This window comes from Haliaeetus leucocephalus, unplaced genomic scaffold (genome assembly GCF_000737465.1).
Source record: "Haliaeetus leucocephalus isolate CR32 unplaced genomic scaffold, Haliaeetus_leucocephalus-4.0 Scaffold819, whole genome shotgun sequence".
Classification (NCBI taxonomy): domain Eukaryota; kingdom Metazoa; phylum Chordata; class Aves; order Accipitriformes; family Accipitridae; genus Haliaeetus; species Haliaeetus leucocephalus.
This window is the reverse complement of record NW_010973255.1, coordinates 1,104,396-1,121,180: the sequence shown is the minus strand read 5'-3', so window position 1 is coordinate 1,121,180 and position 16,785 is coordinate 1,104,396. Positions and strand designations below refer to the sequence as shown.

General features: G+C 39.9%; 1 protein-coding gene across 5 annotated transcripts in view; it reads left to right on the top strand.

The window, feature by feature from the left end:
* The window catches only part of ARID1B (AT rich interactive domain 1B (SWI1-like)), a 302,974-nt gene that overhangs the window by 69,971 nt on the left and 216,218 nt on the right, over positions 1 to 16,785 (top strand). For all 5 annotated transcript variants that reach the window (XM_010581857.1, XM_010581860.1, XM_010581859.1 and 2 more), the window contains exon 3: positions 428 to 538. In XM_010581857.1, coding sequence (XP_010580159.1) covers positions 428 to 538 — 111 coding nt within the window. The remainder of the gene's footprint in view (positions 1 to 427; positions 539 to 16,785) is intronic.

The following is a 16,785-nucleotide window of genomic DNA, read 5'->3' as shown; positions in this document are numbered from 1 at the left end:
ACAGCAGGATTACAATCTTACTTTCAAGTCCAGTCTTCCACCTGGCTCAGTACTTCATCAAAACGCTTGAGAATACATCTCAGAGTAGGATGAATGTTTTGAACACTTTGTGCTTGCTACTCTTTTACAGTAAAAGGGGGTCGTTTATTTAGCAGGCTTCATTTTCTGTGTTTCCCCATGGTCCAGTGGTATGATTCCCTGCTGCTTGTCATTATGCAGCTCTGCTCCCTGGATTTTTTTACAAACAGTGCAGGACATAGCGGTACCTGTGTGGACTTGATACTACCATCAGGAAGGTTTAACTAGTAAAATCTTCTGATCAAAAAAACCATCAGCACTCAGCTGTTGTATTTTCACCCTTCTGTGATGCGGATTTAACTGTAATTACTGAGTAAGGTTAATAATTCTGTTACAATTATTGTTGCAGGACATGTCTCAGGAAGGCTATGGAACCAGATCTCAACCCCCTATGGCCCCAGGAAAGCCTAACCATGAAGACTTGAATCTAATCCAGCAAGAAAGACCATCGAGCTTACCAGTAAGAAACTAATGTTTGTTTCAGTATTTTATAATGAAAGCACTTTATGTACCATTTCATTGCATCTAGGATGAGCGGATATGAAATATTGAGAGAATAAATATTAAACGAGGTTGATCACAAACTGTTTTTAAAAATATGATGAGAACAGACAGCCTGTATATGAGTGGACTTTGTTTAGGCTTGTTCTGGTTCAAAATAGCACTATTTATGCACATGCATGTTTTGTGCTTGTGCACATGTGTATTTGCATAGAGGAAATGGATTGATTTTTTTTTTTAGCTTTAGGAATTCCATACTTGCACAAAACAATCTGGTGAGGAAGAGGCTTTTTTCTGTGCCCTTTTCAAAGGATTTCAGTAGATTCTGGTTTAGAATACTGCTGCCAGGAGTTATTTGCTCCAAACCCTGAGCATCTGTAATGAGTCTGATGTGTTAATTCTGCTACTGTCTATTACTAGAGAAGTGTAGAAGTGGGAATGATAGTGATAGTTGGGCTAGCTTGATCTTTTGGTTAGGACATTATTTCGGACTAACATTTCTTACTTTTTCTGAGCTCTATGCATTCTGCTGGGGGGGGAAACAGCCCAAATGAATATACTTTGCAAAGACACTGCAGCTACTTGCATTTTTGAAGGTCTTATTTCACTGTAGTGGACAAAGTACTCTTTAGCCTTGTGTCTGTGTGCCCCTCATGGTTTGGAGATTTTCTTGTTTGTTGGTAGTAAAACAGCATGAATTTAAACCAACTAGAATATGCTCAGCTTAAATGATGAAAACTTTTTATAAACTATGTAACCTCTGGCTTGAAATAATGTATAATAAACATATAGGATATTTCCTGCAGTTCACTGGATATGTATTCATTTGCAGTTAGCAGAGGGATCTCTCTGAAGAGTTTAACTTAACAAGACACCAAATGTATCTGTGAAATCTGGTAGTATGTTGTATATTTCACCTCTGGCACATGGCACTATTGCCAATCCCTAAAAATAGGGCAATAAACATCTTCACAGCATTTTAAAGTTATATCTTTGGCACCTAGGAGAGTGTATGTGCCACAAATTCTTTACATGACATTTGAGACATGCATGTCTTGAGAGAAGCTATGGAAACTGGTGTGAGAAGAGATATCCATTTGCTTTGGACCTAGTATTAATTTGACAGTTTTTCAGGAAGCCTTTTTTAAAAAGACTAATGTCTCTGAACAGATCTCAAAAATGAATGCTGGCAATTACCTTAAAAATAGTAGCTGCTGTGGACATTGAACTGTTTTGGCAATAACTACCTACTTTAAAAAGCAGTGATATTAAAAGGGACTTTTTACCTCCCGGTTTTTCATGAACAGTGTTTATTAGGGTAGAGAGAAGTAAAGTTATTTATCAACTAATGTTCTATTAATTTGCCTGTGTTTTTTCTTAAACAATTGTCCTACTTTTAATCCATATTCTGTCCTACCTCCATCGTCATGATAGCTAAGCAGAGTATTGGGTATTATCTGTGTCCCTGAGTGTTTGGTATATTTAGTAGCTCATTATTCTAGGTATGTGTGAGCTGGTAGTATTAACAGTGAATGTTAACCATTTTGGCCACATAGCTTAAACTCTAAGTTGGTCCCAAATGCTGTTATTGAGACACTTCGTTACTGAAAAGCTTTATTAAATAACCAGAGAGCACTTAATATACTCAAAACCCCTGCTGTTTGGATATGGAGGGGAGTGGGAGGTATTATCATTTTGTATTTTGTTTTGGTTTTGGCTTGGGGTTTTTTTGTGGTTGGTTTTTTGGTTGGTTTTTTTTGTTGTTGTTTTCAAATTTAAAAACAACTGCAATCCTTCATATGTGGTGACAAGGCTTTTTTTGGTAGAGCGAGCAAACTCCCCATCATCTTGCATCCAAGGCAAATGTCTTTGAATGTATGGATTCTTCCTAATTTCAAAGTACGGTGAACATAAATGCTTTAATATAATTCGATTTGGGGTATGGATAGCTTTGTTTTTTCTCCAGAGCAGGAGAGTTCTGTATGCAGTTTTGGACTGCTTAGGAGAACCTGTGATCACTATCCCTTGTTTAGTATTCCTAGTTATAGTGTCATTTCAGGATACTAAATATGGCTTCTTAAGCTTGTTTTCAAGATAATGCTGTTCTTCAGGGTAGTAGTCAGTAAGTCATCTTTGTACAGTGAAGCTTGAAATGATAGCAGTGGTGTTACGCTTTTAATAACATTTAGTTATGTTTTGTTTCATGGTATTCTGGTATTTCTACAATTTGCCCGTTATCTTATTAGTTCTTAAGGGCATTGTGTAAAATCACAGCAGCTACATAGCAAGCTTATACAAGTGTCTAAAAACAACAAAAGAGATGTAATACTAAATGGTGTTTTCTAATGTGGCTTTGAAAAAAGACTTTTCCTTTGATGGATTTGAAGAGGACGCGGCCACTTTCTGTGGCACTGAATGCTAGCTTGTGTCATCCTTTGGGAGAGTTTTTTTCAGGTTTGTGTCACAGTAAGTGCAGCTAAACAGCTCAATAGTTGTTCCCTTTCCTTCACACATTGTATATAAAAGTCCTGGCATGAATGTTCCCATAAAGTTCAAAGCAGACAAATTTGTAATGTGGGTTGGTAACAAATGGCTACAAACAAAATATGGCTTTATTAGCTACTTCTAATGGCCTGTCAGATTCTATACAATGCTTGCTTTCCTTCTCCTAACTGCTCTGATATCTGGAGGGTTTGACCTGTGGGTCTCTGGCCATGTGGAGTCACTGAGAGCCCAAATGAAAAGTTGCACAGAATAGTGCTCCGAGCACTTTTGTTGGGGTCACAATTAGAAGGAAATCTCAAGCTTTTGAGAAAACATGGGAGTTAGGTACCGTGTGAAGGAAAGGAAGTCATAAACAGAAACTGTTCCCCGTTAGAGAGGAGGAATAAAGAGGGAGAGGCCTGAATGAAATTGTCTGGAGAACAGCTACTACAGAGTATATTTAGCGAGACTTAAGGGATAATAGCAAAAGACATATTTCTGCTATTGTGAGAAAGCTAGACCAGACTTACAGGAAAAAGTTTCCAAGTGATATATCTGCAAATTTGTTGTTGTAGTAAAAGGCCTTGTGTCAGCAGTAGGCTCTGTGTGTGTCTATGAAGGCTAATCCTTTATTTTGTCTTTAATGAGTAATTTTGTTAATGTTCACATTGGATTGTGTTGATAGAATGAAGAGCAGAAAACTTAAATGAATTTAATTTTTTTTTTATTGGCATGAGTATGAAAGTAATTTCAGATAGGCATTGGTGGTTTTGGTGTTACTTTGTTTTGTTTTAATAAGGTCCTTTTTTGCCCAGTGTCAGGTGTGCTTGTTTGAGGTGTGAGGTCAAATGGCCTATCCAAGGTTGCCATGCTTTTGAAACATGAGTTCCTGCTAACTTTTTCTTGTTGCAACGTACAGGTAAAGTTCTGTGGCTGCTTGAGCCATGGTAAGCGAGGGCAGTCGCAGTCCTGCCGTGTGCCCCGCAGTGTGCTGGCTGTGCCATCCCATCTCCTCCACTGCCACTCCTGGGACTGGCCAGTGAATTTGACTTGGGCAATTGAACCAGCTGAGAAACACTCACTCTTTCTATTTCTGGGTTAGTTTTTGACTGAATCACTGTGTAATTGCATGGGCATCAGTGGTACCTCAGAAGAGGAGATGGGAATCAGAAGCTGTGATGGGAAGGGGGACAGTGGTGACTGCAGCAGCTTTGATTTTAGCCACATCCTAAAAGACTGTATGATCTTGCTGGAAGAGTTTAAGATACTGTCATCCTCCCAGCTGAGACATGGTGGCACAGCAGATCCCGGTGTTCACAATTGGGCCCTGCAGCAGTCACAGAGCCCCACACAGACAGAAGGCAGTTCACTTCTTTTTGTAAGGTAAGTTTTCTGCCAGTTTGCATCCCTGAGCTGTTTAAAGCAGTCAGTGAGTGCAAGCCCCGAAGCTTGAGCATGCGTAGCTGGAGGCTGCAGGGGAGGTGGGTTTATGGTGGCCCTCAGCTGCATTGGTGTACACTGTAGGCAAATGGTGGCCTTAGTCTTACAACTTAGCTGAGGTTCATCTTGTGTTTAGTGGAGGTCATGCAGTGTTGAAGGGGAAGGGTTGTATCTGGGGTTGCAGGAGTCGGTGCTTTATTAGGTCACTCAGAATTCTGAGTTTGTGGATTAATTCTGTGACATCACTTACTGGGCCTTTTCATGGAGGAAGAGCAATTTCTATGCAGAACAAAATAGTAGTCTACAATGGAGGTAGAATGCCGCTTGTATCTTGTGCGGTGATGTGACCTGAGAATTTTGATTGTGGTTCTACAACGTCTAGAATACGAAGTAGCTTGGGAAGTCATCTCGAGCAACAGCACTCCCAGAACAAATGACTTTAATGGCTGAAGTCTTAATAGACAAGGAAAACAGTTTCCAGCATTATTTGAGAAACTGTGGTTGAGAGTTAGCAGGAGATACCTCTTCTTTTCTCAGAGGTTAAACTACTGGGATGAGGGACTCTGGTGACATTTGTACAGAGCTTAGTCCAGTAAGCCCTAATCGTGATCAGGGTTGTGGGCACTACCATAATGTAAATACTAATTACCACTGTAGCCCCTCTGGTAAGGACAAATCAGTACTAAAGGAGAGGTAGAGCAGGAACCCTCTTTTTTTGGTAATCCTTGTTTGATTCTTTGCAGGTAAGCAAATTAGAAAGCTTGATCTAAATTTAAGTGATATTTTAAAAAGCTAGAATATTGCTTCTGATTTGAGAAAGAAGGGGGGGGCGGCAATCTGTAAATGGATTCTTGGTAATTCTTGGGAGGCAAATGCAGTTGCTAGTTGATAGATGCATGTGTAGTATATGATAGCAATTCTGTCCTGTAGTTATTTGCCTCTATTCATGCCTCCATCTGAAAATAACTGTTTGGGAGTATGTTAAACCATGAACAAGAAGGAAATATGAGTATGTAATACTTGTGAATTAAATTTTCCATTGTTTTTACATCAAGTAGGAGAAGACTGGTGTGCTTTTTTCCCACTTCTCTTTCTTTTTTCTGCAATGTTGTAAAATAACTGAATGATCTTGTTTTCCTTTGTTTGGGTCAAGAAATTTTAGCTGAAAATTGTTACTCTGTGAAAGAAGATTATTGACTCAACAAGCCTTCAATTTTCAGTGAATAACACTCCCACCCTCTAGCTTCAGGAACATGTGGTGCATGCATTCTATTTTGAAGTACAGACTGTAATTTAAAACTGAGGCAGTTTGATGCCCCACTGAACTTTGTTTAAGCCTGGAATAAAAGGAAAAAAGCTTCAAGTTGCAAAGAAGTGACTAAGCTTTCTCAAAGGCTTTTCTTAGCCATTATGCAGAGAGTTGGAAAAAGTTGCTATTTTTTCCAAGTCATTTTAATTCTAGATCAAGTGCAGTTGCTAGTTTGTTGGGTTTTTTTTCCTTCTCGCCGTTCCATGTAATAAACCTGTAGCTAGAACAAGTTTCATACAACACATAGGTCTAGAGTTACCAAATACATGTATTTTCAGTGTGTTTCTGAGGTGAAAAACATGCTCTGGTGCTGGTGTGCATACAGATTCTGAGCATGGCCTCGTGTTTGTGTCCTGGTGCCGGTCAGAATAGTGGGTCAAACCCAGTGCGAACCACTGCAGCGCCACTGACATTGGTTGTGTTATCAGGGGATGAACTTAGGCTTTGTGTGTGTTGCTGAAAATCTTAGCCCACTCAGTGTTCATGCATGTTTTACATTTGACTTCAGTGAAGCCAGGATTTCACATAGGTGATCAAACTGATTCATTCATCCAGTTTAAGTCCTGTTTTGGGGGAAAAGTACAATTAAAGTAGTGCAGAGCAGCCCTGGGCATATGTTGTCCATGTAGGGTTAAACTGAAACATTGAAACCAAAATTGTTGATTCTTGAATTAAGTATTCTTGCTATTAAAATTAAAATATGTAATGTGAAGAGAAGGTCCTGTTGTTATTCATTTGTGGTTCGTGCTTTAGAGGATTACTTGGTTTTGCTTGACAGATTGATCATATTTATTTAAAAAAAACAGTGTTAGGTTGTTATTGAAGTATAAAAACTAATTTCACTAAGTACTGTAAAAAAGATACTTGGCTATTCTGTCACCTTTTCCATTTTCAAAATACCTTTGCAATGTTTACAATATCCCTGTAGTAACAGAATTACTAATTTAGGATCTAAGAAAATTTACAAATGCAAAAAGAAATATTTAGTCTGACCTCTACATGAAACTTATGTGGGAAACCTGCTAAGATTATAGATCCCAGTAGTGGTTAAGGTTGCAAAAACTTGTATTTAAATAGGGCAATGTTTCCCTAAGTGGAATATTAAAGTATTAGTAGCTTTTTTCCTGCAATGTTTTTTAAAGCCATGAGGAGTTGCATCAGTGTACTTCATACCTCCAAATACCAGGACAGTACTGGTGTCAATTTAAGAATTAAAGAAACTAGATATAATTTGGGTGGTTGAAGCTTTCCTTCCCCCCCGTTCCCCCCGTTCCCTGTTCCTGTCCCCATAGCTGGGGCGACTGAACTGCGCTTGTGGTAGTCCCTGAACCACCAAAGCTTGCAACTTGAAATGAGAGGCAAGCTGAAAGCCCCCAAGGTTACTTTAATATGCAAGGCTGTAAGCTGTAGTAGCATGGGTGCCTCTGCATGCATGGCTCAGATGTACCTGCTGCAGGGACAGAGTAACTGCACTAGCTGTCCTTTTAATCTACCTAAATTTCCAAGTCAGTGCCTTCAGGTTCTGCATTTGGGAATCTAACTCTAAAATGGTAGGTTTTGTTTTTTTTTCATTTGGGGATTAATTTTTAGGTTTTAAAACATTTTACACAATGTGTGTACATATATATAGTGTGTATAAAAGCATGCATGTCTTATCTGCTTGGTTATTTGTAAATTTTGAGCTGATAGCATACTATAAATTCCAAAGCTTAATATATTCAGTGGTGCATGTCTTTGTTCATGCCTGTGTGAACATTGGGATTATGACACAGAAAGTAAGACAAAAGAGTATTACTCACTTGAATACCACTTCAGGAAGTACCTGAGACACTGTAAATGTTTTTTCTTTCTTTTATTTTTACCACAAGTATTCCTGTAAGATAGGAACTTTTTTTTCCAGAATGACTACTTTACTTGTGCTCACCAACCGTTGTGAAGTGGGACCTCAGCTTCATAACCTTGACTAAACACAGTAACTCATTCTGACCAGCAACATCTGAAGCCTAGCAGTAGATGCCTTTTCTTTTTCTTCTACCATCCATTCCTGTTTGCTGGGAACATGTTAGCTTCTGGTGCTATTTTTGCAGCTTTCATTTTTTTTTTTTTTTTTTTTTTAAAAAAGTTACCAGTCTTTGATGTGAAGCTCACTTCTGAGTGGTCCTGGTCAGCTTGCTGTTTCTGTGTAAGCAGATGTTTGTGCAGTCACGGTCAATAGTGTTAAGATTAGGCCAGGTTTCACAGTGCTTTGTCTGATTGTTTATGGTGCATCCATAATTGCTGGGGATTTTAGGTACCATCATAGTGCAAATGGGAAGTGTTTGTAATGTGTTACTTGTTTTGTAGTACTATATTGGAATCCTGATAAAGTCAGTCCTGTAGTGTGTGAGACTATTCATGTTTTGTTTTATTTTTTGAGGTTTGAAACAGGTTTTTAAATTTCTCACTAATGTGTTTTCTTGAAACCTAATGCCTTGTAGTGCCTCTGAAACCTCCCTTCCTTTGCTGGAGCCATACATCTTAGATTCACAATGAAGTCTTCCCTTGAAGACAGCAATTCATGGTGGCTTTTTATAGAATCTGCGCTATATTGTGCTGTATGTGAGAAGTGCTTCTGAAGTGTGTTACTTGTAAATAGGCTTCCATTATCAATTTACCTTTAAAAAAATTACATATATATATATACACACACACAAAATGAGGGGGGGTTCTGCATTTGTCTTTGGAAGGCACTATGCTTTAACTCACTTCATCAGTTTTCCTTAACATCATGCAGATTATTCTGTGCCGTTTCCCACACAATTCCAAACACAGTTCTGCTCCTCAAGGACTTCATAAAGAGGGTCCTGTTTAAATCGGCAATGTAATTTGGGGGGGCTGAAGCATTGTAGTGTGTTGAAATCAAGATAAAAAAGCTGATAACATCAGGAAAAGGCTACTTTCAGTTGCCAGTGTTCTTGATGTCTTTCCTTCCATGCAAACAGTTGCATTGACCCTTTTAATCATCTCAACCTGTGAAATGAGATTTACTGTGTTAAATGAGAATTAGAACCTGAATTTTGAGGCATATTGCATTAGTATAGGAAAATACACCATTCTGGATAATTTATTTCACATATTTAAATGGCGTGAATTTATGTGGTGTGGTGTTGGGGTTTGTTTTTTACTCCTCCTTTCAAGGTGGAAATTCACTTAATAGTTTATCTTTCACCATACTATTGCAGTTATCATTTTGGGAAGTAATATAAAGATAAGCATACGTGAGAGTTTATATGTTTGCTTGTAGTAATACATTATGCATCAGTAAGCTTTAGTAAGGTGTGCTGAATACACAGTAGTGGACCTAGTTAAGAACAAAGCTTGTTTCATGCCATAACATAAGGTATAGACTCACATGTACATTTACAGTATCATAAATTATGAATTTTGCCAACGTGTTTTGCACAAAAGGTAATGAAAGAGATCTAAAACATTATTATTTTTGTTTCTTAAACTGCAAACTATACAATGGCCAGTGCTTGTTTTTGAGAAGTATGGAAGTAGAGGAACAAGAAGTGATCTGAGATTTTTAGACTCACTTGCTAAAATCAGAATAACTTAGTAAGATTATATAGGTAGATAAAATGGTTTATAGATTAAGTACAGACATTGGCCCTAGTGAACTAATCCATTATGGCATGGGATAAAACTTAATGCAAACTGTTATATTTTGGTTTTAGACTTTTATAGTGAACTGAAAGCCTTACCAGTTTTTTGTATGATACTGCAGTGGAGATGGAAGAAAAACTCCAGATTATCTCTTTCCCTTATTTAATCTACAGACCATGTCAGGATTTTAATAATAGGGCTTAATGCAAGCTTCATAAAAACCTGATTTTTTTCCATCCTGTTTATTGTATCATTAAACGCCTACATGAAAGTAGGAAAAAAAGTAAGGTGGTTCAGTGCAATTTTCAGCACAGTTCTTCAGGATTTATTGAACCAAGCCTGTACAATTTTAGAATCTGTGTTTGTTTTTGTTTTTTTTTAATAAGTAAGATCTCATAGTTGTGGCTTCATTTGGATTCTCTCATAGTCCATTTTCTTTTCATCTTCTTTCGTTTCCTTTGTTTTGCTTGTGCCTTTAAAGAAGACTTAGGAAGACTGTGTATACACACCATTGGTGTTTTTAAATGACCGCTAATTCTTCCTGCATGGCTCGTTAGACATTTTGCCCCGTTGGAAATCACAGTAAGAGCCTTTTTTGTTCCTATTCTGAGGTATGATGAAGTACAGGAAATTTTTGGCTCTGGAAGTCTTTGGTTGCTTCTGGCCAGAGGGTTATTCCAGAGCTTAGACCACAGCTCGGTGTGAGAGGGGCCATTTAGGCTACCTACAGAGTTGTCTTTCTCCTCTGCAAAGAAACAGAGGTCAGATATCAGATTCTATGAAATGCTGAGAAATGTACCCATGCACATACTCATATATACTTACAAACATTTTAGCTCTTTAATTTTTGCTGGTTAGAACCAGTGATTTCTAGTGCCTGCTTTTTAATGCCTATATTCATAGTAGTACAGGTCAGATTGAAGTCAATCCTGTAAATCCTTTACCATATTTTTCCCAGAAAAACAAACTTTCCCCTTCTGTATAATATACTTATATACTGTATGTATTTTGATCACTTGACCTCCATTTCCATGGAGATGTGATCAGGGGGTTGTAGTCAGCTAGCCACACAGGCTAAAAACTGTCTTTTGTCACTTAACAGTGTGCAATGAAACTACAGATTGGAAGAGTAATTGAAGGACCTATAGACTGACACGTTTTTCTCCCCCACCACCCACATCCATTAAAAATGTAACTTGGAAACAAAACGTGATCAGCTGTGCAAAGTCTTTTTAAAAAATGTTTATTTAAAAGAAAAACCAAACAACAAAAACCACCCCTTCTTTAGTCTTTAACTTCTAAAATCTCTTTTCCAGCAATCTAAGATATTCTATATACCCTTCTATGTATATTTGCATTTCCCACAGACTCCTGATTCGTGTGTGCATAGTTTTAGATGACACGGACTCAGTTTTGTCAAAAGATGAATTTTGTAGTGCACTTGAACTCACACATTCATGATTAAACAAGTGCAGATCGGGCAGCTAATGCTCCTCCAAGTTCAGTCTGGGGTTAGTGTTTCAGGGTCATGCACAGGATCCAGCTCACACTTGTGAGCAGCATGTACCTACCAGTCTTACCAGGGTGAGTGACAAAACCTAACGGCAAGTGCTGGCCCACGTTGCGCCTTGGACCGGGAGAATGTGGTTCAGGGACAACAGTGCGGTGGCATGTGCTGCTGCTCTCCTGGCAGTGCCCGCAGCCCCGTCAGCTCAAGGGCTGACATGTAATCTTAGACTGAAGCGTGTGCAGGGGTGGTGTATTCGTGTTTGCTGGCTAACTAGTATGCTTTGTACTGCTGTATTTGGGGTTTAGGTCTCTGAAGACTTCTGCGCTCTGTCAGGTGGGAAGGTGCCTTTCTGTTAAGGATACAGAAGCTCATGGTACTTCATGGCCGGGTGAGAGGGAAGCAAAATGTCTCAGTTTCTGCAGAACAGGGTTAGGTTTCCTTCAGACTAGGTAATAACCAAGTTAGGGATGTAAGGCCATTTAGATTATGCGTATCTCTCTGTATATAGTAAGGTACTAAAATATATCAAGGTGTTGGGTTGTTGGAGGATCTGTCTTTCCTGCAGCTCCGCTGTCGCCTCTCCAAGGGGTTCCCAGGGTAACCCAACTCTAGTAAATGAAAAAGCAGTTTCGGTTTTTTATCTTGGTTTCAGCACATGGCTGTGATGCTGTAGGGAATGTGGCACCTAGAGAACTGCACTCCCCCCCCCCCAAAGACTCGGTGAAGCAGATTTAAAAAACAGAACGCACCCGAGCTTGAATTCGTGGCTTCCTGGGCAGCACACCGTACTACTGCTAGACTACAAGGCCTGCTCTGTAGATTGATTTATAAGTGGGTATTTTTGTCACGCTTAATAAGAGCATGTTGATGAGACAATGGCATATAAGCTAAGTTAATGTCTGTTTTTTCTGCACTACTATTACTCTTCATTGCCAGTATCCACACAGCAGCAAAACTTGAAAGTGAGCTTTCTCCTTCCCTGCAAGGGCTTTCTCCACTGAACCAATCTTCCAAGTATCCCAACTCCCTTCACGTAGGACGAAAAAATGAAGACGACTTGTTGTTGTTGGAACGAGACTACAAAATTAAAAGCGTGTCGATTGAGGGAACTCGGGTTCTCCCTCCTGGCCGGGCGAAGGGGCTCGGCCTCGTCGGCCGCCCGTTCCCCGCTCGGATCGGCGCCTGGCAGAGGCGGCGGTGGGAGCTCTGCGAGGCGGTTCAGCGAGGCCCCGGCGGCGATCCTCCGGCTCCGCAGCCCCGCGGCCTTGACGGAGGGGAAGGGCGGTGGGCGCCGTTCCCGCTGTTGCCGGGCGCGAAGCGAAGGCGGGCGGGCAGGGCCCCGCGCCCTGCGCCTTCCCTCAGGCCGGGGGCGGGGGTGCCCCCCCGGGGCAGGGGCCGGGGCCGGGGCCGGGCGGCGGCTCAGGCCGCCTCGAAACCGTCCTGGGCATTTTTATAATTGATCATCAGCTGACACCGCCCGGGCAGAAAGCTCTCACCGCTCCCTCTGGCTGCTGGAAGTCTGAAATTACATCTTTGTCTTTGAAGTCGGGCGCACTGTTAGCGTCGCCATGGCGACGGGGCGGGTAATGGCCTCCGCCGAGCGGAGGCTGGTATTTAGCGCTGAGCGCGGCCCTGCACAAGGCCTCGCTCTCCAGAGCGGTTACTGAACTGTCCCCTCTTAGAAAATGTTTTAAAATTGCGTTTTTACATGGCCTTACCAGATTAATAGTCATGGTTTATTTCGTTTTAACTGCAAGGATAAAAGCATTATTCCATTAAATGGGTAGCTTTTTTTCCCTCTCTCCTTTGGTTTATGCATTATTAACACAAGCTTTCCTGTTTTGCTTGTAACATTTTATAGGCTCTTTCAAACATGTAGTCAGATTTGCTCTGTTGCTCTTTTATTTTTCAGGACTTAACCCTTTCTCTGCTTGATCTTGTCTTCAAAAACTTGGAGGCAAGCCTCTAGCAGTTCTGGTTGCTCCCATTTAACATGTTTAAAAACAGAAAAAGGCTTTCTTTTTACATTTTTTTAACTTTTTTTTGAAGAATCCTGCTTTTTTGAAGCATTCTACAACGTGATGCAGATGGGTCTGTTCTTGTCATTTAAGTGAAGCAGATGCTGAAGTCAGCACGTGTGAGCCTTGATAGGGTTGTGAAGGGTTTGAATTGAGGAAGTATTTTGGTCTTGTGTTTTAATTTGTATGCCCATCTTCTCTTCTGCCCGTAGTGTTGTCACCCCACTCTGTACATGTAGCGTTTTGTTGGCAGCCTTCAAAAGAGATGAACCTTGTGGTTGAAGGATCAGGGACCAAAAAATCCAGAACGATCCTGGGGACATGGTATTTACCCCCACTGCCTTCCTCATTAACATGAAGCCACTGAAATACTACTGGACAAGTAGAAGTATTGTTATAAACACAAGCTGCAGGCTTTGTTTCACTTTTCCAGTGCTCTAAAATATAGCTTTCATTTTAGTCTCTAGTAGGAGGCATATATCCAAGTGCAGTGAAGTGCTGTGGATACAGGGATTCAGTTGTCCCTGCTGACACAAATGGTGTCTCTATTAAAAACTTGGAGGCTGACAAGCAAACCTGGAATTCATAATTCCCCCCAATCTCCCCCCCATCCCCCCCCCCCCCCCTTTTTTTTAACTATGAATTTGTTGTTACGGGGTGCTTACTGGCACCTCACTTTGTCCGTCTGTATCTGTCACAGATCCTGCTCTCCTAAATGCTTCCAAGGACACCTCAGGAAAAGACAAAAGTTCCTCGATTTTTGCCCTTTTTTTGTTGTGTAGCAATGTTCACGTAAATGGTACCTCTTGTGCGATGGCCTTGCAGCTTCTGGATAGTGGACTAAAATTTTGAGATTTATTTCACCTATCCAGCTGGACTCTAGACGCGCTCAGGTCTCTGAGCGGGGGAGGTTGAGTGTGCAGGGCACCTGCTCTCCCCCCATGTGTCCATCTTCAGCACTCAGTGTCTCAAAGCTCTGCATTTCTTCCTGTATGCAACTTTTCACCCGTGTGACTCCCCCAGACACCTTGGTAAATAGCACTGCTTCTAAAACTCGAGTGAAATACATTTCCTGCCTCAGGGAGGCCCTGGGGTAGATGAAAGGTGGATAGTCAACCCAACTCCCTGACCACCTGAGACCACCATAAGGCCCATCTCTACTCTTGGCCAACAGAAGCTGCTGGCTGTGCTGCAGCCAAGTCTGGAGTTAGTGTGTGTAGTGTTGGTGAATGTGACAATAACATAACTTTTTTAAAAAGTTTTTTTCTTTTACATATAAGGTTTTTAAAACTCTGTTTACATATTAAAAAAAAAAAAAGGCAGTTCTGGCAAATCTGCTCCAAGGGTGGATACAGTATTGTACAACTGCATATATTAAACAGGCTGGACTAGAGGTTTACTCTCCTCTCATGGTTACGTGGATATAAACTTCATCCTTTGAGTTGCATTCCTCTTAAATCTGCAAATTCTGGGAAAATTGGACAAAACAGTTTACATTCCATTAATAAGAAATTACTAATTGCTTATAAAACAGGCATATCTTTATCTACACAGGGCTTTTTAAAGTTGCTGTTTAATCTTTTTTCTTTTTTAATCACTAAATAAACATGCCTCAGCAGTCGCTGCATGTGAAACCAAAACCTGGACGGACGTGGACAAAAAGCAAACACACTACACTAATTTTCATTAGCATATCCTATCTCCTAGAACATTTATTTTTTCATCTCCTTGTAAATTGATTTTTCACGTGGTTGTGACTGATATTTGAACTGTGTGTTTGTAGTAACTGACTTATGTAAAAGCCAGGTCTTGGATCTCCCAACATGAATATATTATGGAGGTGACCTAGTGGGTCCATAGTTAAGGTTGCACAGAGTTTTCACTTAAAACGATGTTTAAATCCCTTAATTAAACATTAAAACTCGTACGAATTCTCAAACATGGACTGTTTCAATAAAGAGGATAAACTTTAATTATTTAGGTACTCAATGTTCTTCTTAGCACTGTATTTGCAGAATTCAGAACAACCTAAAATTATTCCTTCCTCAGGTTTTCCGGAGTTCCTGGTATTTTCACTTTCTCTGTTCTTTTTTAAATCTTTTGGCTAAGCCTTTCATTGCTGTAAGTTGTCATCTCTCTGTTGATTCATAAAACTATGACAATTTACATAAAATAATTTAACTAAAACCAGTTCAGCTTTAATTATAATAATGCATGATACAGAAGAACATATAGAAGATAAAAGATGAGAAAGCTCGGTATATTGTTTTACTTTTTGCCATGGGAGTCAAACAGTATATTGGTTATTTGTAGCTGATACCAGACTTTGACACCCATGATTTGGAATGGGAAAAGACAAGAGAGCCTATTTGAAAGAGAAGTACTACACAGAAGCGAAATCCAGAATCACACTTAAACACCAGTAACAACTCTTCTGTACAGGTGGTTATTTCCAAATCAGTCAATGAACAACAGCTACAGAAGTCCCAATGGGCATAAACTTCCCTCTACTTTTCTCCATCTCCTTATTCTTGGAGGACCCAATTCAAACTTTGTTGTAATCAGTCTTTTCATTGATTTCAGTGAGCTTTGGATTAGGTCGATTAATTCTTATGTTCATTCTACGCAGTTGTTACCCTCTTCCTCCATATTAATGTCTGTTTTGAGCCTTTTTCTTTGGACAGGGTCTGTAAATCTGTTGTATACAGCTGTGTATGCTGTACCTATAGTGACCAGCAAATACAGTTCTCCTTGGTAACACTTGCAGCCTTCTGCTGAGCTATAATGACATTCTTCAGCACAGGTGGAAGCCTTGCTGAAAACAATGTATTTACAAACCATATATAAATTAAGAAAAATTCCTTTAGAACCCAGTGTTACATGTAGAAGTAGTATGTGTATTCAGACCCCTTAGCCTCCAGCATTTCTCTAACTAGCTGGAAATAGAGACAAAATGGAGGAAAAAAACCCACTACTCCTCATTAGCTTATGGTCTATGAAAAGTTGTTTAAGTCTTTTAGGTCAGGATCTGTGTTTTCCCATTGTTTTCAGCTGACTGTCACTGTGGTCACATATGCTTATTAGTTCAGGTCTCCTGTCCATTGAAGCACTGCAGCTAGTACTTTTTAATTATTTTTGAAAAAATTCTTGTCCTCTTATCAGCAGCAGCTAGGGTCTACAAAAATACTTATTACTTGTATGAGAAAGCGTTTCAGAGTATGCTAGTTCTTGAATTTGGAAGACACAAGCACTATATCCTGAGATTGCATACCAATACCATAAAAATTCAAAATTACTTATTAATTTCAAGAGTTGCTTATTGCTTTAGGCATTGGATGAAGAGCAAAATTCACAGGAACTTCTCGTTGTCTTCAACGTATGAGTAGGTTCTTGAGCTATTCCAGAGTAGGGATTGACATATTGGAAATGAAAAGGCTTGTTGCACTTGTACATTGCAAGGTTCATGTGGAAAGGCATGTGAACAGAAGCTACTGGGCCTGAAATGTTCCTTTGTTGGTGATGTTGCATTTTAGTGACTCTACTGTGTGTGTACTTGAGCAGTCTGAAACAAAGCATAGTGGGGAGGAATACATGAGAGCAGCTACTAGTGAAATAATGTGGAGAGTCTAATTTGTATGGGTTGGAATCTTTGGCAATAGTACCGTATTAGTAGTATTTTTATAATTTTGTGGGCTTGCTAGCCTGTGCAAATTCTCTTCATTCTTTTTTTGGGGGGGGGGGGGGGGGGCGGAGCACCAACAGAAATAAAAAAAAGAACCCAAACAAAAAAAAGACATTGG